General features: G+C 38.3%; 1 protein-coding gene across 2 annotated transcripts; it reads right to left on the minus strand.

Moving 5' to 3' along the window:
- Positions 1-254: 254 nt before the first annotated feature.
- On the minus strand, positions 255-20,084 carry CHRM2 (cholinergic receptor muscarinic 2). 2 transcript variants are annotated; one of them, XM_027897214.1, is made up of 3 exons: positions 19,952-20,084; positions 4,059-5,491; positions 255-842 (listed from the first exon to the last, which is right to left on the minus strand). In XM_027897214.1, the coding sequence occupies exons 2-3, from the start codon at positions 5,450-5,452 to the stop codon at positions 821-823; spliced, it is 1,416 nt and encodes a 471-aa protein (XP_027753015.1). In that variant the 5' UTR covers positions 5,453-5,491; positions 19,952-20,084; the 3' UTR covers positions 255-820. The 2 variants fall into 2 exon arrangements, with proteins under 2 accessions (XP_027753015.1, XP_027753016.1); XM_027897215.1 differs by lacking the exon at positions 255-842 and having other exon boundaries at positions 4,006-5,491; positions 19,952-20,083.
- Positions 20,085-24,872: the final 4,788 nt, after the last annotated feature.

The raw sequence follows: 24,872 nt of genomic DNA on the forward strand, positions 1-24,872 counted from the left end.
TTTCTTTCTTTCTTTCTTTCTTTCTTTCTTTCTTTCTTTCTTTCTTTCTTTCTTTCTTTCTTTCTTTCTTTCTTTCTTTCTTTCTTTCTTTCTTCCATCCTTCCTTCCTTCCTTCCTTCCTTCCTTTCTTTTCTTTCTTTCCTTTCTTTCTTTTTCTTTCCTTTCTTTTCTTTCCTTTCTTTTTTTATTTCCTTTTTTTCTTTCCTTTTTTTTCTTTCCTTTCTTTTCTTTCCTTTTTTTTTCCTTTCCTTTCTTTTCTTTCCTTTCTTTTCTTTCCTTTCTTTTCTTTCCTTTCTTTCCTTCTTTTCCACTGGACTGACATCTTCAGGCTGCTGTTCTCCTTCTGGAGAGTGAAGGTAGGGCTGGCCTGTGACAGTACAAGAGATTACCCTTGTGTTGCCAATGAGACAGATCCTGCTGCAGCAGGGCTAATGTCAGAGGTTGATTGGAACTTTTCAGTCTTGGCCTCTTTCTGGAAATAGTAGAGGAAAAAAAAGAAGGGGCAAGAAGCACTAACTGCAAGTTTTTTGTTGGTGGTTGTCTTTTTGTGGCAGGTTTTTTGTTTGTTTAGTTGGTTGTTTTTTTCTCTTGAAACAAGGGCACAGTTTACTCAATTTCTATGTGAAACAAAAGTAGCCAGTGCAGCACATGGTGTGGATGTACCACTGAAATGTTCTGGCCAAACCCAAGGTGAAGATGTGGCAGTTCCTGAAGCAGGGCACCTGGGGCCAGTGGTGTGCAAGGTGACAGCCAGGGAAGCTGGAGGGGTTACCCAGGAAGAGCTGCTCTTCAAGACCAACATCTAGATCTCGCAGAACTCTCACTCAGAAGGGAAGCGAAACCTGGTGAATGTGGTTTGGACACAAAGGAAAGACATGAGAGCTCAAAGGATATTGAAAAGAACAAATTATTTTGGGGCTTTGAATGATTATCACATTTTTATCTTAGTGAGCCACAACCAGACGAAGATTCCAGAGGTTCCAAGTATCTCAGGGCAGACTCTACCTCTTCTCTGCCTTCAGGAGAGGGTAGACAGTGTAATATGTGCTGGCTCTGCACCTCCCATCAGCTGGCAATGAGCACACAAACAAGATTCCATGCAATGGTTTGAATATTAGATGATATTTTCCATGTATATAAATTAGGTTGGGGTGTGTGCTTGCATGCCTGTGGATACATACATAGGTGTATTCTGCCATCTATTTTTACATTGTTTAATTATCTGTAAATGTGGATGTGCCATGAAACTGTTACAAGGTGGAAACACAGAGGATTGTGTGTCCCGCAAGTTTTTAAATATACTATAATACAAATCAAAGCATTTTGTCTTTTAGGTTCAAAAATGGGGCTCATGCTAAATAAAATGCCAGAAAGCTTCAAACTGATGGGTTTCATTTGCTTGTTTGTTTCACGAATGCTGGCCCCAAGATATTTTTTTTCCCTATGGTACTGAGTGTCATCACATGATGAAGTGTAATTGTAATGTTTATCTTGCACTTCTTAACCTGTAGAGGTGTCCTTAGCTGCTAGATTAATTCATTATGAGCAAGGGACAGCTTCAAATGGGAGAAAAAAGGATTTGCACACCTGCTGGAAAAATGGAATTAAAAGATTAAATAAGACTATACAAAGCAATATTTCCCAGTTTGAGTATCTGTACTGTTGACATGCACAGCTCTTGCCGAAAGAAAGAAGCAGGTGTGTTTCTCTTAGGAAACTTTTCTAAAGAAGTCAGATTTAGAAATGAAACAGATTTCATTTTATCTTTGTTTTTTTTTATTTGGCTTTTTTAACAATGTAAAAGAATGAATAAACTAGAAATGATAGTTTGTCTTTCCTTTGACCTGCCAAGATAAACCTAGTGAATGTAGTTTTGAAAGGCAAGCAGCAAGCTTTGCCATTGAGTTATTCTTCCTTACAAATAAGACAACGAAAATAGTGATAGTAAATATGACTCAAGGCAAGTGAGGGTTGCAAAATTGCATCCTTGGCTGTATGGAGACCCTTAGCTATAGTAGGATGAAATCACTAGAGGTATAAAATCAATGATGGCATACTAAGACACATTAATCCTGAGTTTATTGTGGCCTTAATTTACTGCAGTTTAATCCTCCTCATTTTCACCTTCTGCTGGGAACTTGTACTATGAAACATGAAAATTGTCATATTGCCAAAGTGCTTTGACACTGTGTTCCAATAAGCTTGTTAAATGTAAAGCTTAAATCTGCAAGATTAATTTTTCTGTAATCTCAGAGGTTGCTGTTTTGAAATGCATTTTGGAAGACTTTAATGCGGTAACATGGAATAACAGAATGATTTGGTACCCTATTTGGTGGGTGGCTTTCACTGAAGAAGACAGACTCTCAGGACACTGTCTATACTTTTTTGAGTAATGAAATCTGTAAATATACTTTCACTAGTGCCTGGAAGTTTGTTACTAAGAAGGAGGTAATATGCATAACTCACAGACAATTGATGTTTTCAGTAGTCTGATACCCTTTGACTTGTCCACACAGTACCCAATTGTGCTACAGTAAATATCAAATATTGAAATAGTAAATTCTTTGTCAGGCAGAAAGAAACTAAATTTGAGCTGGTGTGGAGTAGGAGAAAATATTTGAACTCGACCACTGCCAGACTCCCGTTCAGACTACTCAGTATCTGGTTTGGTGTAATTACTGTTTTTCTCTCCACCTTTTTATTAATAATATCCCTCAGCTTACAGTCAAAATATTGCTCCCAGCTGGTACAAAAGGCAGTTTAGACAACATCTTTTCCAGAAGGTAAACATCTTCTCCAGGATACATTCAGAAAACATCCTAGTCTCACACGAAGCTCTTAGGCAGAACTTGGACTTGGACCCACATATACTTGTGGGTATATATCACTCTTTTTATTTTCCTCAATAAATTCATCATAATCATCTTTTGATGAATCAAGAACATGTTCATCTAATATTAGCTATTCATTTTGTGAAGCCTTAACATACCTCTTAATGGATACACCTGACTTTAAAAGGATGTAACCTTCATTTTCCTAGTAACAACCTCGTTTCTGTTCTTCAGCTGAGACCCTTTGTCTGACCACTATTATGGCTGACTGGATGAGACCTTTGAATTTACAACTTTTGATATTCAGTCTTTGTGCCCTGGACAAGTATGCTACAAACAGGAAGAAAAGGTTGATGGAGGTAAAAGACAAGTCCACAGTTTGATATTATGTGACAAACAAAGTGAACAAAATTGTCTCAAAAGCTTTGGTTTACATGGATGCTGAAGTAGTCTTGGGATGCAGCAATCTGGAGGAGACCACATCTTTTCATTTTGATCTTGGCATGATGAAGTAGTCACAGAACAAAAGCCTGTAGAATGGGACAAGCTGCAGACTTCGAATGATATACAAGTTAGGCAATGATTATGTGTTGAACATAAGTACACTTGCAGAACTGATGCAGTTTTGGAAATGGTGACGTCATAAACAACATAACTTTCATCACGATGTACCCAACATTAAGCTTCTTACACGACAGTGGCAAAAAACAGTTAGACAACTTCAAACTTCAGAAAATTTCTGCCATGATGCCTTTAGATTATGCAGTGATCTTCTATACTCCTATGCCTCTTCCACACAGTTATTATTAAAATTCCTCTTTTTTTTTTTCTCCCTAGATGAAGATGTGTTAAACGGACACAGGGAAAAAAAATTGTAAAAGAAAGAAAAAAGAAGAACAACTATTTTGCACAGAATGACCAAAAATAGTAGACTCTAAAGCCCTTCTGCAGAATATTCCCCGAAAGTAAGGAACTGTGCCTCCAGTTCACATCCTTGAATAATTTCTCAAACATCTCCATGTCCTAAAGACTTGTTTTCAATTATTAAAAAAATGTTTTTAAATGTAGTTCTCAGGGGTACAGCTGATGCCCCTATCAGTATTTCCACAAAACATCCTGGATTGCACATTCTATAGAAGAGCATAAAGTGCTATAGCATTGTGGGTTTTTTAACTTAATTTGGAACTTCTTCACCCTTTCCATAACTATTTCTACTTTTATTTTTACCTTGTAGCTCCTATATTTTTGTAATGACACATAAGGAGGTGCTTAAAGGTCTTCTTGAAGGTAGCATTGCAGAGAGCGTAACAAGCAGGGTTGATGGTGCTGTTGATATAACAGAGCCAGTAGCCTATGGTCCATACAGTGTTAGGGATGCAGGATGTGCAGAAGCTGTTGATGAGCACCATCACATTGTATGGGGTCCAGGTGATGATGAAGGCCAGAAGGATGGCTAAAATAGTCCTGGTCACTTTTTTCTCTCTAGAGGGGGGTGGTTTCTTTTTGGCTGGCTGCTTTGTCATCTTGACTATTTTACGGGCTACACTGTTCTGCTTCTCCTCCTCATTCGTACCTACGATCTCCACGGTGGTGTTGGTAGGGGCGCAGCAGTCTCGCTTTTGGGACTTTGTGACTATCCTGATGCACGTCAGCTTGGAGTTCTCCACTTTAAGATGGTCTTGGGAGGCAGAAGCCTGTCTGGCATCTTTGGTAGCTTCGTCCTCTTTCAAGTTGGAAGCAACCACACTGACAGAGGTGGACTCGTTGGAGCTCTCTTTCTCCGCTTGAACACAGTTATCAGTCACAGTCTCCTCACTGGTTTTTCCATTTTGAATTTTGCTGTGCTCCAACCCATCTCCACTGGTCGGGATGTTGTTATTGTTTGGTTTCACTATTTTACCTTGGACAAGGCTGGGGGAAACTGTATCTTGGTTTTGGGCAGCTTCCTTTTTCCCCTTCTTTATTCTACTCTTACTGGCTCGAGAGATTTGCCAGTAAAGGACAGTCATGATGATAACAGGCAAATAGAAGGCTGCAATGGCAGTGCCAAAAGTGACAGCAGGGTTGGAAAAAAACTGAATGTAGCAGTCCCCATCTGGGACAGTCCTTCCTCCCACGATGAATTGCCAGAAGAGAATTGCAGGGGCCCACAGGATGAAGGACAGGACCCAGGCAGCTGCAATCATCATTCCTGCCATCTTAGTGGTCCGCTTCACAGGATATGTCAGAGGCTTGGTGACACAAAAGTATCTGTCAAAGCTGATAATGAGGAGGTTCATTACAGAGGCATTGCTGACCACATAGTCGAGAGCCAGCCAGAGGTCACACACCACAGGCCCCAAGGGCCAGTAGCCTATCACAGTGTAGAGGGTGTACAGGTTCATTGAAAAGATGCCGATGATCAAGTCAGCGCAGGCCAAGCTGAACAGGAAATAGTTGTTCACAGTCTGGAGGTGCCTGTTGACTTTGATAGACACCATGACCAGGATGTTCCCAATTATGGTGACCAGACTGAGAGACCCTGCTACCAGGACGATGAAGACCACCTCAACAGTTTTATAGGGGCTCTCCAAAGCCATCACATTTTCCGTGGAAGAGTTTATGTACGTTGAGTTATTCATTTCTGTTCTGCTAACAAGATACCCAGTTACCGCTTAAACCTACAGAGAAAGAAAAGAAAACAGTTACTATCAGTAAATTAGTCTCTTTGCCTTTAAGAAATGGATCCCAGAAAAACTACTTGGAAAGACTTTAAAGATAGAAGATGTATTCAGAAGAGCCAGTCAGCTTTGGCTAATGAAAACACCTTACAACACATAATATCCATTTATGAGTCACATAACAATAAGCTGCCTCTAAATAGGTAAGAAAGGCACACATTTGAAGCCAAATCTACATTTTTAGGTTCCCAGATGATTTCTTTTTTTTTCTCTTTGCGCTTTTTTAAAGCTAATATTGACTTGAATATTTTGGAACCGAATCTGCATATTGTTTTCTTTCTTACTGACAAAATAGTGCACTCTGTTTGTTTCAAACCCTAATCCAAATAAAAAAGTCCAGACCTGAGGGTATGACATTCTTATAAGCCAGAGTAATGCTGTGATTTACTGGGAGACAGACACAAGAAGGCAACTTCTGTTTCCATCTTTTCTTCATGTTCCACTTGGGCATGCTTCTGTGAGATTTATGCAACAAACAAGTTTGTTTCATGTTTCCCTCTAATTTTCTTATCCTGCAGTTCCTTTTTTTTTTTGTCAACACATACAAAGATTTTGGCCCTGCATGAAACTAATTAGTCTGTCAATAAACAAAAAAAAGTAGGCCTGTTGAAGTCAACAAAATAAGGAAACTCACCTCAGTTGAGCATCTAGCTATCTAGTTAGATGCATAGTTATTTTTTCTTTTTTTTTTTTCCCCCAATTTCAGTGAGATTAAAGTTATTTTTTACATACTTTTCAGTATTTGTACCTGGAAAAGGCATTGTTGTTCGTTTGATTTTTTTAAACCTGATGAGATTATACTTGCTAGGTGCTTGCTTTCTTGTATTTTTCTCAAATCACAATGTTTTTAATCTGTATCACGTAAAGTTACAACAAAAGGTCTATGGAAATGGATAGTGGGATAATGAGAAATAAAGAAAAAGATAAAAATCAGTTCTGTTTATACACAGCATTCTTTTTGTGTCTTGTATAGCCTACCAGCAGTACTCAACAAGTTGTAATTAAACTACTAGCAATATATGTATGATAGAAGACTAAGAAAATGGCACATGCTTTTGCCTTCAGGATATGTACTATTCTTTTGTGCATCTCCTGGAAGTCAATAGAATACACTGGAATTGTACAGCCCAACTCTGAGTGCTCATTATTTATGAGCTGCACTCGAGGGATTATTGAGGCATAAAGGCCAGATGTGAGAGAGAAGTTAGATTTTTTCTAATTACAATATTCTCCTTTATTCCCCCCAACCATACGGGATCACGTTTTTAAAAAAGAGCTTCTAGACTTGGTGGTGCAATCAAAGGAAGACAAAAAAAATCATTTAGGTTGGCTCCCTTATACACCCAGGGTTAAAGAATTCTCCTCTGGTCCCTTTGACTGACCTGCAGATGCACAGACATATGCAGTCCATGTCACTCAAAAGGAGTAAAGTATTTTCACTGCCATTTCAGAACTGTGGTTTGGTTGTTTAAGTGGTTTTTTTGTTTGTTTGTTTGTTTTTTGTTTTGGTTTTGGTTTTGTTTTTTTCAGATGCAAAAGGAAGAAGATGATGCAAAATGTCAGCGTAGCGGCAGAAAGCCTTCTACCTCCCAGAAAAATAAGCAAGTCTGTCTCCATGGAAAAGTCAAAATGCTCTACCAGGTTAAAGGTTTCCTGTCTGTAATCTTGTAATTTATACATAAAGAAATACAACTGGCAGAATGTAGGACTCATTTGCCTTTGCTTTCAAAAACAGCTAAGACATGTTTGTCAAATCCGTATTGAAGTGAATATACATGGATAAACACAAGGCTACACAGACATTTTTTTCCAGCTATCTCTTCACAGGTATATCCCTAAAATCCTTGGGATCAGGGTCAAGATGACAAAACAGGGAAGTAAGACTAAGCTGAATGGAATGTAGCAAAATTTATACTCTGTGCAAAAAAATAGACAGGATACCTTTAATATACAGGACTGTCGTTTCAGCACTTCACAGCGTATTTTTCTCCCAAAGCTTCACAGCTGAGCAGCTGGTTGTCCTGTTAGAAGTGTCAGATATCAATTTTTGGGACAAGCTAAGAACTTCTCCCAAGCAGATTTGTTTATGAACATTCTTAACAGAATGCATTTTTAATGAAGCACAGAGAAATGTATTGATTTAAAAAAAAAAAGTGCAGCTGGAAAGCCTTTGTGATCCAGGGCTCTGCAGCTACCTCTGGTGACAGAGAATGAGTGGGGAAGCAAAATGGAAATAAGTGAGAGAGGATCAGAGCTGAAAAAATTGTGCTTTATGATAAGAAAACAAATGTTCCTCTTCAATTTATTTTTAACAAAATGTTCTGAAGTTCATTTTATCCCACTGAAAAACAATAATTTGTTTTAGAAAATTGAAACTTGTGAAACCAAATTACCGTCTCCCAGCTAACTTTATTGCTACGTCTTTTCAGGTGAAATTTTTAGCCACTTGCACTGGAAATATCGGTAATTCAGTAGAAGTTCTCCTGATTTTATTGTCTGGGCTGTGAGGAGTAGGATGAAAGCTAATGGCTAATTTTACTTGCTGGGAATAGGATTTCAGTGTGTTAATGTGAATGGAAGCAAAGCAGAGGAGTTGCTTTCCCCATGATCTCTTGTGGCACAAACCTTTCCTCCCGTAAGAAGGCTGCTAGTTCTGGACTTCAAATTACTTTGACTATTACAGATTTCTTAAGTATGGAAAAAAACATATCTGCTATCACCAACTCCAGTAAAAACTTCCTTTCCTTGCATCAGTATGATTGTAAAGTGACCCATGTTTTGCTGTGTCTCTTGACGAGAAGGCAAAGAACTGGAGAGAAACATTCAGTTTCAACTGGTATTTATTGTAGCTGCTGATAGTATTACCCTTATATGAGCAGAGACAGGGGTGTGCATGTTTCCTAACCCAAGACACCCTGAAATCTTCTGGGCTCTTTCCTATTGGCTCCAGGAGCGTTTGAATCAGGCACATAGAGAGGTTTCTGTTTCTTATTGTGATCACTTGCTGCCTTGGTAGAGGATTGGATGTGGACTGCTTTTGTTTTTGTCATGCCACAGAGCCCATCTCTCCTGCTGGAGAGGCAGTTGTTATGGGAGCAGATGTTATTCATCAGGCAGAGCTACGGGGCAGAGGCATTTCAAGGTAATATGACCTCCTGCATGAGAAATACCAGATCTTATTCCTGAACAAACAGAGCTCTCCTCTGCAAGCCCATGGGTGTTTGTGTGAGTTGCACAATATGGCACTGACTCCCAGGGGCTTCTATAATTTATCCTGCTTTACTAAGTGCATTCTTGCTAAACAGAGAATACCCAGAAAAGGCAAGGAATGTTTCTTGTGACCTGAAAACCAACCAAGTTCATTTTCTGAAATATATTTCAAAATATATATGACTCTGTGGAATGGAAACACCGTAATCACCACGTGGAAAATGTTCAAAGCTAAGAAATCCACATATAAAGTAATTCATTGTTTTATATTTGATATGTACTTGGGAAGTATTTCCAGTGCAGTTTTTTCTCCCTCTAAAGAGCTCATAGTACTGAGAATCATTCCCATCTTTTGACTAAGCAATGGTTTGGGGCAGAACTGGGGGGTTTGGTAGAGTATATGGCACATACACTGTTGGCCTGATGTGATCCCAGGTCTTTTTGCAGTGAGCACCTGACAGGAAGAAGCAGAGCACGTGTGTGTTGACTTGGACGCCCAATATCACCCATTAGGAGAAACCTAGTCCAGGCTGAGGCAGGCTGAAGTAAGTCTTCTCAGAGCGTGTTGGCAGCCACTGCATGCCTTGTTTTCCTTCATTTACCTCCCAGCAGTTGTGTGGAACAGAGGAACAGGTCTGATGAGTGAAGTCTTTAAGTTGGTTCACTGCAAAAGGGAACTGCTGTGAGTGCGAGGAAGTAAAACATTGCTACTGAGGGTGTTCATCCTATTCTGTTGCAGGTACTGAGGAGGAGGCCAGAGGAAATGGGAGGTCAAAGAGAAGGGACAAGGACTGCATGTCACCCTTAGGATCATGATCTTCAAACAGCAGCTACTTAAGGACTGCATCCCGCTGGGTGTGCTTTCCACTTACCCTGACAGGATCAAATCTATTTGGTACAGGTGATTCTTATACAAATCATTGTAATTTTAAATTTAAAATATGTCTCCAACATCTATCACAAAAGAGACTATACCAATGTTGTGTATGTTGAAAAAAGTGGCTGATACACCATGCCTGTCACTGTTTGTTAGACAAATCCTTCCTCTGTATTGTCCATATTGAAAAGTTAAATTTGGTAAGGATTTAATGTCTTTGAATTCTCTGGAATCATATGATGGTCAGGACATGAAAGAGGCAACTAATGATCTGTACCTGAAAGTTATAAATGGGATTACCCAGGAATCTCTGTGTATTTCCACTCTGAGCACTTTTCAACATCCAGCTCTCAAGCAAAAGTAAGAAACACTTTAACTTCCCCTCTTTGATCTAGTTCCTCTTCAGCCCAAACCTATGTAAAATGGATTTGATTTTTGCTCTAGCAATAGCAGATCTTTTTTCCTGAACTGATTTTTATCCTGAACTGCACTGGTTTTGATTCTAAATTTCTTCCTGCCACTATTTAAACCCACAATGTGAAAGCGAAAAGAGAGAAACAAAATCCCCGAGCCTGTGAAAAATATCCTTAGTCCATTAGTCAGAATTTGTTATGGTCTTTAAGAGAGAATAAAGATATAATCTAGGCTTTTGGTAAAAATACATTTCAGAAAATTTCCAAACACCCGAAGACTAGAATCTTCACCACATGGATTACTTTCTGCAATCCTTTGAAACTAGAAACATCTTTGCAAATTGTTAGTGTCTCAGTATAGTCCATTCTTTTTATTTTCATGCATTTTTGTTTATCTCAATCAACAGATGTCCTACAAAAAAATACCCTGTGGGCCTGCCTGGATCTACTTTTTCCTGTCTCATTGTGAAGGATACCATAAGTGCAAAATAAACGATTTCTGTACATATCTTGAAACAATGAATAGATCAGAGTCATAGACCATTAAAAAAGCAAAATAACATTGTGGCACTAACAGCAGTTGAAATAAATCAGAAATAATATTACTCTCCCAAAAGCAGCAGGGGACTATACATGAGTGGGTGTCAGTGCTGGCATCAATACTGCTGCCTCAGTGCTATTGTTAGGGTCTGAGGATTTGTACAGCTATTTATTACATCTTGCTTACTGCTGTTCTTATAGTCTAATAAGCTCTCTGATTTCAGGAAATAATAACAACAACAAAAGAGCAGTTTTTTCTTAAAGATCTGGATAGTTATTTCTAATATATTGGTATTGTTGCTATTGCTATTACTATTACTGTTAGTCACCTATTGCTACTAGGGCACTTTATTATCTTTCTGTAAGTATAGTTTTGGCTGCAGATATGTCTTTTTTTTTCAGGACCTGTGTATTTAAGAGAGAATTTTCATTCTGTCTTTAGGCAGCTGATATCACTGCAAGCTAAATTCTGCTTCCTAATGCATTGGGAAAACCTGAAAATTATGTTTAAAAGGCATAGTTTTATCTAATTGGCTTTGATCCACAAAAATGAATCTTTACCTCCTGGACTAGAGAAGATACTTTGACTGACATGACTCTTTACTCTTGTTAGGATTATATATAAAACACCCTTGGCCCAAAACAAGCGAGAAAATAACCAAGTCATTTGGTGAATTATGGCAAGGTTTTCCTCTCCATTCTGATAGAACCATATGATATAGTTGCCCATATGATAATAGTGACTGAAAACATTGGTCCATATCATTCCTTGTGAGCCCCACCTGCAATATTGTGCACCTCAGCTTGTCAGAGGTGCTTACATACTAGAGGGAATTTGCAGAATAGCAATTGAAAATCAGAGGGTTTCACCACTACATTTCAGGCAAATAGTTAGGGACTTTCTTGCTGTTTAAAGCTAGAACAGAATAAGATTTTTTGGTTTGATTTGGTTTTTTTTCAGGTAAGGTGTGAAATGGGTCTAGTAAATAAGATGAAAATAATTTTTTTTTAATCCACAAATCAGAGAAAAAAGTAATTTTTAGTCTACGGAGCATGAAAAGCAAAATGGAGCTCTTACTGAAGCATCCCACAGCTTTCTCTAGAGGGTTGAGTTAAACGGAGAGGATCTCCATCTAGAGGCACAGATAGGCAGTTACCACATAAAACAGACATTTCTAGAAAATTTAGATACTTACTTGTCTCCTAGGTGGAGGAGCCACATATTTTATTGCAATTTATGTTTTATTAGTAGTAGTAAGCAGAGATATAATTTAATGAAAATCTGAAACCATTACAGCTAAATATTCTTACAGCAAAGAATGAATGAATGAAAAGGCATGGTTAGACTGGGGCAATCACTGAACAAAAACACATGTTTGGGCCTGAGCTTATCCACTGCAGCCACAATTGTTGAGTCATCTCTTTGGACATGATCCAACTCAAATTGTTGTTTCAGAACAGGCTATAAATGGGTCAGAAGAGTGGCTTGATGTCATCAAAAGATTAAAAACTAGGGACTAGGTCATGCCATGCACACATTTCATCAGCGGACCTATGCTTTCCACTTACAGAGGTTATAGGATAACTAGAAAAGGGAGATGAAAGCTACAGATTTCAGTAAGTCACTTCTCTTTTCCTCCTTGTGCTGTACCGCTGTAGCTGGAAGTTTGGCTGAAACTTCTCACACCAGTCAACCCAAACAAGACAGTTTTTATTTGACTATAACTATCTTCTTCAAGCATTTTAGATAAAACCCTTGTACTAGAGCTCAGAACTCAGACTAAAATTTTACCTATCCTCAGCCATGAGAAAGGTTACCTCTGCAGAAGAGTTATTAAAGTTTCTGTTAAGGTTGAATTGAAGATCATTAGATTCAAGGACAAATTCTCTAAAGGAAAAGTGTGGTGAGAGTTAAGGGATCCCTCAGCAGCCCAGCACGAATTGGAGGAACAGTATTTCATTATCCTCATATCAGCCACCATACCTGTGCTATTAAAGAGAAAAACCTTATGAGAGCTACTCAAAGTCCCTGAGTGACAAGTGGTGAAGCTAGTGAAAAAGGAGAGGGAAGACTGACTGAAGCCAACCAGAATTTATTCTTACCTGAAGCTAGTGCATTAGGGTAATGCATCTCTCACTTAAAATATGTATAGGTAGAACTAAAAAAATGCCCCCAAAACAGAAGCAAACAAACAATCTTCCCAAAACAAAACAAAATAACAAAAAATCCTCAAACAATCAACAGCTAAATCCACACTCTTTCTGTTTTTCTTCCTGGCTTTAATTATTATTTTTCTTCAAGGGCCTGAAGGAATATCGATCATGAAAAAGTAACAGAGAGCTACAATACAGTACAGATAAGGTTTCTCAAATAATCACTGATTAACCCCTCAACCTGACAGTGAGTCCAGAAAAGATGCTGTGATATTTCAGTGAATCTCTGCAAATCCCTCCAAGTCATGGAGGTCCTTTTGGGACCTTGAATAAACCCATGAAGACTCTTACAGTTCTTCAGAGATTTTTCAGCCTTCAGTAGGGCTTCTGACAGGAATATTAACATACTGAGGGCCCAAAGAGACTCTTACTGAAGTTAAAGAAAAACTTTCCTTTTCCCTTGGTTGTAGATGGTGTCAGTTCATTGCTTTTGCCAAGGATTTTCTTATTCACTCATTTATGATTACTTATGATCAGATTCACTGGTGATATGTTTAGATGATACTCTAACCTGTTATAGACAGTACACAATTTCTTTACTCAGCAAATGCTTTTAAAATTCTTTTAAACCCATTATGGTCAGTCTTACATGAAGTTCTCAAGAGCTTGAAAATCTAATCTGTTCTGCTTCTGTGTCCATTAATTTTTGGGATTTTTACACATCTTCCATCTTACTTAACAGCTTACCTGGGATGTAGATTAGAAGCACAGAGAAGAATGCCAACTCAGATATAAAAGGAAATGACTCACATTCTTTGCAAGCATCTAAGCATATATTGAACAGAAGTTCAAATTCGTTTCTGAGAGGGCAGCCAAATCTTTTTTATGCCTGTATTACTGTAGACTTCATTTGAAGCAGTGATAGTGAAATACTGCAAGAACTTGTACCAGAAAGGAGTGACACCTCGATCGCCAAATCAGAATCTATTTTTCCAAGTTTGTTCTGCAGTCTGAGAAAAGTTTGTGAAAGGTGGAAAGATGGTAGCAATACCTAAGAAAATATTTATTAAAACATTTGAAAATATCAAATGAAGTGTTTGCTACAGATAATTATAAATATATTATGATCACATCTATGAATGTTTGCTGTGGGTCTGTATGATCATCTTTCCTTTTGTGAACCTCAAAGATTTAATTTTCCTTGCCAAAGGAAGGAAATACTTAGTTATCATTTTTTCTTAGGTACTACATTATTGTATGTTCTCTAAGTCTCTGACTGTGCTGTGTTTCACTAAATGACTGGTACCTACTTTATTAAACACAGACTATATCTGCAAATTAACTGCTTTTCAACTCCATTACAGGTTTAAGAAATCCGTGTCTAAATCTGGCTCTGGTGTGTGGGTATCAGATATTGTTCTCAACATCCTGCAAATAGCCTTACCCAGGAAAACAACCTTATCTTTGCATATGAGTAAGTCACCAATCATTAAGAGAAGCCCTACCCTGTACTAAAAAATAATATAATGTTAACCTAATAACTGGAAAACTGGGAGACTTGTCTCTGACCACATAACTTCTGTAAAAATAATACTCAGACTAAAATTCATAAGGAAATACTCTAAAGGTCTCTGCTAATTTTGATTTTTTAGGAGACATTGCAAAGGCTGCTCAAATCAAACTCTAATCTCTCTTGAATAACTGCAAAAATAAAATATTGGGAACATTTGAAATACAAGGTTTCAGAAGGGCTAAACTAGATTATTTGAAGCTAAAACTACCAAAAGCCTGAGGGGCTTTAATTAGCACAGGATAGAGAAGAGCAGGCCATTATTGTATGGACAGATCTGCACTTTGCAAACTGATCTTGTCATTTTAGCAGTGAAGTCTTTGTGGTAGAAAACTTCTACAGAATGATGGTGATGAATACACTTGATGTTTCACACATTTTATTCTAAGTCAAAAGTGAGTTTTTAACTAAAAGAGAAAGATTGATTTTGAAATTCAGAGACTGTGATGTTATATTTTACCTCATCAGAACCTCTTACATGTCATGGCAGAAACACCATGTCGGCTTCAGCACGACTGTTTCTAGAATGAATCAATTTGAATGAAGTCAGTTCCTCTCCCATTTCTGGTGTTGAGAACCTTAACATCTTTTTATTAATGTCCTGAAATTCCACAATTATGCTGTACAATACTCTCTTTCTACCTTTGGCAGGCTTATCTGTTGTCTGCAAGTGTGCTGTTTCTGCTTCTACATCTCAGATCACCTTTCTACAGCAATTATGTCTAAGGAGAAAAACATTACTAACTAATATATTTTGTTTACTGAGGTTTCACTTTACCCTGTTCTTCGGCAGTGTCACCTACATGGTCCACTTCTCTGAATCTAAATCCATCTTTACATAACAACTCCTTAGTTTGGGACTTCATGGTAAAGAAAACATATGGAAAGTAAAATTAAATCTAGATACGAATACTGTCTACTAATGTACCTAGGGAACAATCTCCTCCATCAATCTTCTGAGTCCCTGAAGTGTCATGTCTGAGATTAAATCCCTCCCACTGTGCCATGCAACAGCAGCAGAATCACTCAGCAGTGATTGCTGCATTGCAACGTGCCTCCATACAGCACAGATCTATTTGACATCCCTAGAGAAAGACATATAAGGATGTGTGGGGCAAGAGAAAAGAGAAATAATAAATAGGTGGAAATAAGAGGGAGGAAATGGGGACAAGAGTGAGATGTGAATGAAAAAGAAAGAAGTTAATAAGAAGAAAGCAAGAAAGAGTGACTGCAAGAGTTCTGCAAGAGCATTCACCTGGATCTTCAAATTTTCACCCCTTAATGCTGGTTTTCAGTAGAAATTCCCCACTGCCCCAAGTTTCAATACTTGTCTGTATTTACTCCATTACAGCCCACAGAGAGATTGGCCAGCATTTCTTTATGCCTTGCCTGTTTAACAGTGTTGTGGAAACACTAAAGTGACCTGAAGTTTTGAAATTTCACCTCTGATAGTCATTCAAACATTTAATTTCTTAAATCTATTGCCATTCATTGACACTTGACCTCCATAAACTCTTTAAAGAAGAGAATAGAAATGATTTTTTTCAAAAATGTATCATTTTATTTTTGTAACCAAGAATTCCAGTATTTAATATTTGTATAGAGATGATTTTTTCCCCCCACTATATTAGTTCTGTTCTTTTCTGTGCTATTATCTGTGCTATGGGCATGAACTTATTTCCCCCTTTTCTTATCATTCTTCTCTTACTCAGTTCTGCACCAAAGCCATGACCTTGGGTCTGGGACCATTAACAATGCATTTCAGGAAGGGTCTGCCTTCTAAATGTATGAGATTCTGATAAACAAGTGGGATTCAGATTTTTATCTCCAGGTGAAGCTGGCATTTATCACAGAGTTTCTCTGTTTGTGCTTGTCATCCCTGGGGATGAGTAAAATGTCCAAAAACACAGTGGAAAAAATCTACATAAAGTAAACAGCAAAAGGCTAAACCTGGGGGACCCCTGGAGTGGGTGGTCTCAGCTGGACTGGGGTGTCAGTGCTGTGAAACAGCCACAGCCCTCCACCGAGTCATGCTGTGAGGATTCGAGTTGTCTTGGTATCTCTCTCCCCTGCTCTTGGCTGTGTTGCCAAGTGCTGCCTTAGCATCTTCTTTCCCTATCAGTGACACTTTTTCCTCAGATATTTTCAGCAGCTTTGCTTTAGGACCTGATCTGTAACCTATAGGTTTGGGACAGAACTCTATCACTCTTTCCACTTATTGATTTCACTTGTCATTTTACCTTACTGCTTAGTGTAACACCTGTTAGTCTCAAACCTCTCTGGTCTCTCTCACCTTGTTCATCAGCTCTGTACTGTTCAGAGCAGACTTCTGGTTATCCTTTTTCCTTGGGTTACACAGTGTTATTTTTCTCATCTTGTGTTCTAACAGTTATTCCCTTTGCTGGCAGTGCTCAGCTCCCATTTCTGTGAGCACTTTAAACTGCAGGAAGAAAAAAAAAAAGATTTCTGCAGTCTCAAATAAATCTCCTAAGGGGTCTAGCATGAAGTGATGCTGTAATGACACACTATGGTGCTGCCCTCCCACCAGAAATAAGTATTGGGTGACGCTGATCACTGGCTCTACCAGACAACTTAGAAAAATAGTTCTAATGTTCAACAGCTTTTCTCTGAAGTTTGTAAGAAACTGATACATCCTCATTGACTGTTCCAAAATCCTGAGGGACAATTTTGCTCCATATTTGAGAATTATCAGTGGGGCATAGTATCTTCTCTCCAACAACCCTTACTTAAGAGAAACAATGAATATTGTTTTGGATGACAAATGTAGAAGATTCACAACTGGAGAATCAGGAGACATAACTAATCAGGACTGAAGTCTTCTGCTAATTGGTGTGTTTGATTATGAAGTGAATCAGATTCATATGAGCAGGAATTGTTCTAGAGACTATGAAGAGTGATGTCTTGTGAGAGTAGTTTGAAGGGACATCCTTACAACAACAGAGAAGTGGCAGTGTATTTTTACCAATAAGAAAGTATCCAATGGTAACAGAGCAATAGCTGAAACAGAAGGTAGTAATATTACCCAATTTATGTACATATAATAAACAATTTTATTATATTATATACAGAATTTATGTATGTGTTCAATTATTTCTTTGTTAGCTAATTATATTAACATAGTGACTGCATACAGTGGAAGTGAGAAAACCCAAGTGGGAAGGTAGACCCAGGATATGAGGTGATTTTCCCCTGCTGAAGTTTATGGTTCTCTGCAGCTCTCAGAGTCTGAGGCTGAACAAAGCCTCAGTAACACCACGCTGATTTGCAGATGTCGTGTACCCCAGTCATATACTCCTTGTGATACTCTTTGAGAAATCTATGGCTCAAAGGCGCATTTCACAGCTCCTTGCTCTCAGTCACTCACACTTTAAGCCTGTGACTTCAAAGGGACATCTGAAAGGAAATGTTTGGAATGAAAAAAGGAAAAAAAGAAGAAAAAAAAAGAAAAAGATTGTCTGCTTGTCTTTTTTTTTTTTCTTCTTCTTCTTTTTTCTTTTTTTTCCAGTTCATGATATAACAGGCTTAAGATGCTTTGGTATAACTGCTTCTCAGTGGGTTATTTTTCCCTTCTTACTTTACAAAAACCACAAAAAGAAACTGGCAGTGAGGAAGAAAACAACTGTGTGATCCCAATCCAGACGCTTTCATCTTAGAGGGGGCTTGTCAAAGAGCAGGCAAGTGACTTTCCATCTCTAAGCAGGCTACTTGGGTTGAGCTGGAATGATGTCCAAGATAGTGAGTTTCAGAGGTTTTCATATTAAAACTTAAAGCAGTAGCACATGCTAAAGCATATACTGCTCCCTGCTGCAGATCCAGTCAGAGTAAACAACAAAAATCTCTGAGGGTTGTGTTGCCCTTTCAGACGGTAGACAAATCACTAATGTGACATTTTCACATGTTTCTTAGTGTAAATGAGTTTCAGATCTAAATTCAATACTTCTTAAAACTCTAAACATGTTATCAATAACATCAGTGTCCTCCACATATATGAAGTCCTAAACGTCTTTCATGAAGTTTTCTAAAGTGTTGAGGTGATTTTTTGTGGGGTTTTGTTTTGTTTTCTTTTTGTTTCAGTCTGTGATATGCAATGCAATCATATTGAATGTCTGAAGCACGAAACAACACTGGATAATAAAATGGAAACACTCTTGTTTGTAGAAAGACATAGTGGAGGGATTTGTAGTCAGGTTCATGTTTAACCTTTTAATTTTGCCAATGCTGTGGTTGGAAAATGCCTTTTAAATTTAAGTATTCACTTCTGTACATTTACTACTTTGCAAATGAGTATTTAAAAATGTCATTTGTCTTTACAGAGACCTGTAATAATTTTGTATCCACTCATGATGATGCTGGTCACCCTAAGCAAATGCTGTCCGACCCACCATGCCACTGACAGCAGCATTTATTCTCTTCCTAATTGTCTAAGGTTTGCATATATCAGACCATGTAATTTAAGGGATTTTATGCTTTTTCCTTTACTCCACCATATATTAGAAGCATTTCAAATCTTAATAGATTATGGGTTTGCGTCTAAATAAAGAGACTTTTAGTAACTCAGGTAGTAAAAATCTCAATAGCTAATTGAGGATGGTTTTCATTTTTCTGACAAGAGACTTATTCCAGAAAATAATCTAAATTAATAATGTTTTGATAAATAGGAAAAAATCTCAGGAGGTAACTAATTCTGGTTTCTACATAAGATGCAGGTCTACATTACTTATACTTTCATATCAATTTCTCAAATGTTTGGAAGAGCAGGCAATGATTTTGGATTTTCTTGTAATGGAGGATTCTGTGGGTGGGGGGAGGTCTGCTGTGTTTAACAACTCCTACCGTGGTGACTGTCCAGAGCAACAGAAAGTTGAAAACTGTATGGTAAGGATGGTTGCTGAAGGAGTAGATGGCAAGGAAACATTTATCAAGACACTGTCCAACAGTATCCAACACCCTCTTGCCTAATATCAGATAACATGATCCAGGCTGACCACTATTGCCAGCAGGGTGGGCAGTGGAGAATGACAGCACAATTAGGTCAAAAAAACATGGATATCTGCACACTTCTCATACTCTTGCATACAAGAGTAAGAGTCATGGGGACTCTATGCTGAGACAGAAAGGACACTGAGAAGTGGTAACATCACTATTCTTTTTCATCAGCAATCTTACTTACGCTTCTAATACCTGACACAAAGGAAGTCTCAGTTATCCACACAGGCTAGAAACCAGCATGGGATAAAAGAATGTAAGGGTTGTGAAAAAATACAGGACAATTCCTTACCTACATCCTGTACAGAAGTGCATTAATTCTTTCTTTCATTATCTCTAAGGTAGGTGTTGGAAAGGTAAAATCAGTTTAGACCAATGATAGCACATTTGCATTGCATCACCTTTGCAAAGAATATCAAACATCCAAAAGATGACACTCACAAATAATACAATTATATCTGATAAGAAGAAAAATGTCTTTTCTACCTGCTCCTGCTGGATCTTGTCATTTACTAAAGTCACATTCCGTGTTTCTGAACAATTTGTTTATAATTGAACATAGTAACACAGTTTCATAGCTATTTTCAACTACAGGTACAGCAGAGATATTAGGAGAATGAAACTCTTACACTTTTTCTGGGAGAATCTCTTCTTGCTGCCTTGTAGTCTTCAGAGGTAAAGGGGGTTTGTTGCTCTACATCAGTGGACTGGTTTAGTGCTCCAGATAGTGAAGGAATCTGATGCAACTTGCCTTGCACTAAGTAGAGTCAATATGACTTAAACTCCCATGTAAATACACATGGACTTGAAACACAAACAGAAATTTAAGTTTCAGGCATTCTAGCAAATTTGTCATGAACCTGCTGCACATGACTTGTGACACCTTCTGTTCTTTCAACATTGGGAAAGAGGGATTTGACAATAAGTAAATGGCAAATAAATGGTAATGCAGCCTGTTCCAGTATTTGGTTAAATAAAGACAGGATAAAGACAATGTATTAAAAAGAGGAAAAGCATGTAGGTTTCATAGTTTCTTCTTCTAAATCTTGTGATGCACATTGTTCTTCTTTGCAGAACCAGAAAGTGGTTCAGTCTACCATGTTTGTTAGGGTCAGTATAAAAATAAAGTTTATGTAGTAAATTTAGATGAATGAGACAGAAATTTTGGGTTTGCAAGGCTCTATACAGGAAGTGAAAAAACTACATTTGAGATTTTTCTTTTTCTGAAAAGAAAGTTCATAAAGTTGTTGAGACTTATAAGCAAACTGATAAAGGTAGTAGTATTAAGAATGGAGTTAAGAGTTTCATTTTAGATAAAAAAAAAAATTTAGAATGTACATATATGACTTTCTGAAGTTTATGAATGAGTTTCAGTTAAGATTGTTTCTGAAACAGCGGAGAACTGTCCAGCGCACCAGGGTCATCACCCTGTCTGAAACCCTGTGCCATAACCAAATTTGGGAATAATGGTGTTTAAACCAAACAAACTATAAAATCATGACAAAGGTGTACAGAGAGACCTTCTGGTCACCAAAACAGGTGTAAATTATCTTAATTTAAGTTTAATTACAGTCCTTAAATCATCCATTACTTGTCTATTGAGCGCTTTTAGCAGATTAGACTTTCTGTAGAGTTTCACTTCGGTTATTACTAATGTTGGACAACAGTTACTCTCCAAGGTGTCCCTCACTTTCTATTTTCACAGTGGCAAACACGTAGTCTGCACTGAAGAGGCAATTTTAAACATGTACCTGTGAGGAACTTTCAGTATAACCCAATCAGCAGAGCCAGCAAAGCAGCACAGCCCACAGCCTATCTCCTGCTACTTTGAGAATATTCAGAAGACATCTTTATGCCTTTTTCTCTTGCAGGACATATGTAGTAGACTGTGATCAAAAAGAAAATACATCCCAGTGTCAGATATCTCTGGAATCTGCTCTTTCACACAGTGGGAAAATTCTCTTTTGCATTGTATATGTGATCCTACTCAGCTCATCTGACACCATGTAATTCAGTGTTGTTTCCTCTATTTTAAGGAATAGAGCTGAGTGTTTTCCCTACCTTTCTTCTTTTGTTTTACAACCTGGATGCTTTATTCCTATTGTGTTGTCTTGGTTATCTCCTTTTCTTTTCCTTTTTTTATACAAGGAGCTGTTATATCAGTGATGGTGACAGCAGCTACTCCAGAAAACACAGAAGTTTGTTAGAGCTAATAGCTATTCAAGCAATCATTTTGCCTGCTTCCTTAAAATGAATCTGTTCTGAAACAGACAGAAAATCAAAATCTAATAATGTCTGCAACGCCTAATCTCTCCTTCTTCATATGTGTATGTACATAATACATATTTATGCTCTATTGTAGTTTTACTTCCTATCCTTTTTGTTCTTTACTAATATATTTCTCAGTGTGGTTAATCTGCATTGCATTTTTTCCTCTTTATCTTCCTGTCATGGTGTACACAAGAGGTTTGGACAAAGGACAGTAAATCCAATATAATCCAAATTATATGTGCTAATCAACAGTAACCGGTGTTTCTGTCAGAAAGTGCACACCCATTGAATGTGCAGTGCCTTCCACGTTTCTTCTTCTATATTGTTTGGGTTTGAGATTCACAGGATTAATTCTGAGCTGCCTCTGTAATAACAGACCTATCTATTCATGACAAAAATGAATAGATGGTATTTGCTTCATAATAAATTCACTTTATCTGCCCTGCAAACATGCCACTTTTGTGCAGGTTTATATTCTTAAGAATTAAATATCAGGCTTCTCATGAAAACAGCAGTCACTAGGAGGATATTACAGTGTGTTCATGAGGTCAGTTGTGAAATTCCATACATCAGCATTGGCACTGGAGGCCTGACTTGGAGAGTGCTGAGAGCTGGGGTCTACTGTATAAGATACATTACTCATCCACACACCAATTTCAGAGTCTGAAATCTCATGGTAAATTGCTCTGAAAAAAAATCAATAGGTCAAAAGCCCTGTGTATGCCAATGGCAAAACTTCTGCTGCTTTTGGTAGGCTTGTGAGTTTTCTGTAAAACAGGAAAAAAGCAGGATTGGTATCTGGGGACTAGTCCCAGTTCATTGTTTTATTGGATCCAGAATCTTATTCTACTGTTCCCTGCTGTAAAGTGTGCTGGGATCACACTTGCTATACATCACTTAGGAGAAAAGTCTGTCTTCAGAGCCTGTTTGTAACATTTAGAGTGCCCAACCAAGAATTTCCTCCTTGTGAAGGACAACATTTCTCTTTTATCCCCTTAGCAGAGGGCCATGCAATGCTACCTGGGGCTGTGACTGTTGCCAGGTTATTGCCACACAATATTTTTTGGGAAAGAAATCTGCAAAGTATAAAACTGGGTTCAGGGCTGGAGTTTAATGGGCTTCTGGGTATCCCAGAACTGTAGATACAGTCTGCTTTGAAGACTTTTTTCCCAGGTGTCTTTACTGGACAGTGCTACCCTACTTTTAAGCATCTGCTGCAGTTCACTCATTCTGTTTGTGTACAAACCGATCTCCATGTACATACAACTATTTTAAATTTATAAAGTAACATGGAACCTTAATTGATAAAAGTACTTTGTAAATGACAGAGACTCGCAGAAGCAGTATAACAAGGACCATAGTAATAGTACTGTGAAGAACACAATAAGCAGCAGAACAACTGAGGAATAAAATCCCATCTTTGCCATTCACCTAGTCTATGGAGGAGATGTGCATTACAGGCATTCCTTTATAAATTGGAAATTAAAACTATAAAAAGAACTACAGGGAAAAGAACATTTGTGATGACATAGCATATAGCATGGCATGCCATGGCACGGTGTGGGTTGGAGGAGGTCCTGACAAAAATGAGGTTCTCGTAGTACAGACAGAAGGAGAGGAAAGAAATTGTATGACTGCAATGGACAAGCGATTCTCTAAACAAAATAAATTAGACCTAAACCATCACCATTTTTACTCAGGTCTTGTCCTTGAGTCAATAACACAAAGAAACAAATAAACAGCAGCAAAACAAATCGAACTCCCCCACATTTGCACTCTCACGTCCTAAATTCCAAAAACTATGTTCCCCGTAGTAGAAGCATTAGTACAAGATTCAGACTTTTCTGTAGCTCCTTTATGCCACTCCTGTGGTGTAAGGTAATGGAAAAGCTTCCAGGCAACTGAATATTTTCCCCCTGCTAGAAAATCCCTGGGTGGCTTAGACCCAACATTTAAAACCACTTAAAAATGTGAATAACTTCAAGATACCACAGGTGGCCACATCTAACAGTCTAACACAAAGGCCACTAATTAAAGCTCTCTCTGTATAAAAGGAAATGCAAAAAGCAATGCTAGATATATATGTCTCCCTCTCATAAAAAATCAATGGAGGCTACAGGAAATTTCTTGCAGAACTATTGGACAGAAGATTGTTGTTTCAATTCACTCATCAAACACACACAGAGTGACTGAAGTGATGCAGTATTCCCAGGGGCAACTGGGCTCTGCCTGCAAGACTGGAGGTAAGAATCACCACCGGCATAAGTATGGTGTTTCCTCCTTCCATTCACATTGCTTTCTGCCTTGATTCTCCTAAAAGTTACAGTTGCAGTGGCAGTTATCACTGGGCAATGGCTTTGGATACCTCCTTATTTCACACAGAAGGTAGGTCCAAGGAGGACTGTGCCCGGCAGATCAGAAGTATCTGTAACATAGCAGGTATTTCTAATTTTAAAAAATGTTTTTCCCCAGTAACTGATGCATCTCGGAAAGTCTAAGATCAGTGACAGAGAATATAGTATTTGACAACCTGAAGCATGTGGCCTGTGAGAGAAGGTTGAGGGACATGGGAGTGTTCAGCCTGAAGGAGAGATGGTTTCAGCAGCAGCTGCCAGATACCTACAGGATATCGACTGAGAAGATGGAACCACTCTTTTTATAGTGGTGTGTGGTGGGAGGATGAATGAAAACAGACATAGGGGTTTGATGATATTTAAGGGAAAAAAAAATCACTATAAGGACATCAAAGCACTGGACACAGAGACTGTATACAGGCTCCATCCTTGGGAATTTTTCAGGCCACAATGGATAAAAACCTTAGCAATTTGGTGTGAGCTTGACACTGACCCTGCTCTGAGCATGAAATTGGAGTGGAGACCTCCTGAGACCCCATCGACATGAGTTATTCTGTGCTTCTGTGGACATGTGATTCTAGTATAGGCCATGAAGTTTGCAGGTACTGTAAACCAGGAAAGCAGGAACACATATACCTTTATTTAATATGGAGTCAGATATGATGAAAGCACATTGATTGTGCCGAAAACAGTCTGGGAGTCTGGCAAAAGAACAATAAAGAAAAAAAGAAGCCACCGTAATGCAGATCCTTGGCTTCTTACTCAGAGTAAGTTAGCATCTGATCTGCACTAGAATTAACTGCCCCAAAGTTTGCCCAAGGGGAGTCATCTGCCTGGTGTCTGCAATGTGGGATGTCTGCTGCTTCCCAGGAGCTGAAGCTAAGAGATGGCCTTGTTTGTACCCTTGCCCTACCACAAGTTCACA

The sequence above is a fragment of the Empidonax traillii genome, unplaced genomic scaffold, assembly GCF_003031625.1.
Source record: "Empidonax traillii isolate 1590-97213 ecotype Southwest subspecies unplaced genomic scaffold, ASM303162v1 scaffold533:size792476, whole genome shotgun sequence".
Taxonomy (NCBI): Eukaryota; Metazoa; Chordata; class Aves; order Passeriformes; family Tyrannidae; genus Empidonax; species Empidonax traillii.

What these genes read in the sequence shown, in the direction of transcription:
- CHRM2 (XM_027897214.1), bottom strand. Translation starts at nt 5,452, where the DNA reads ATGAATAACTCAACGTACATAAACTCTTCCACGGAAAATGTGATGGCT. An exon ending in AAAAATATAGGAGCTACAAG is followed by an intron (nt 843 to 4,058) that starts GTAAAAATAAAA and finishes CACATTCACCAG; the next exon opens with GTTTCGCTTCCCTTCTGAGT.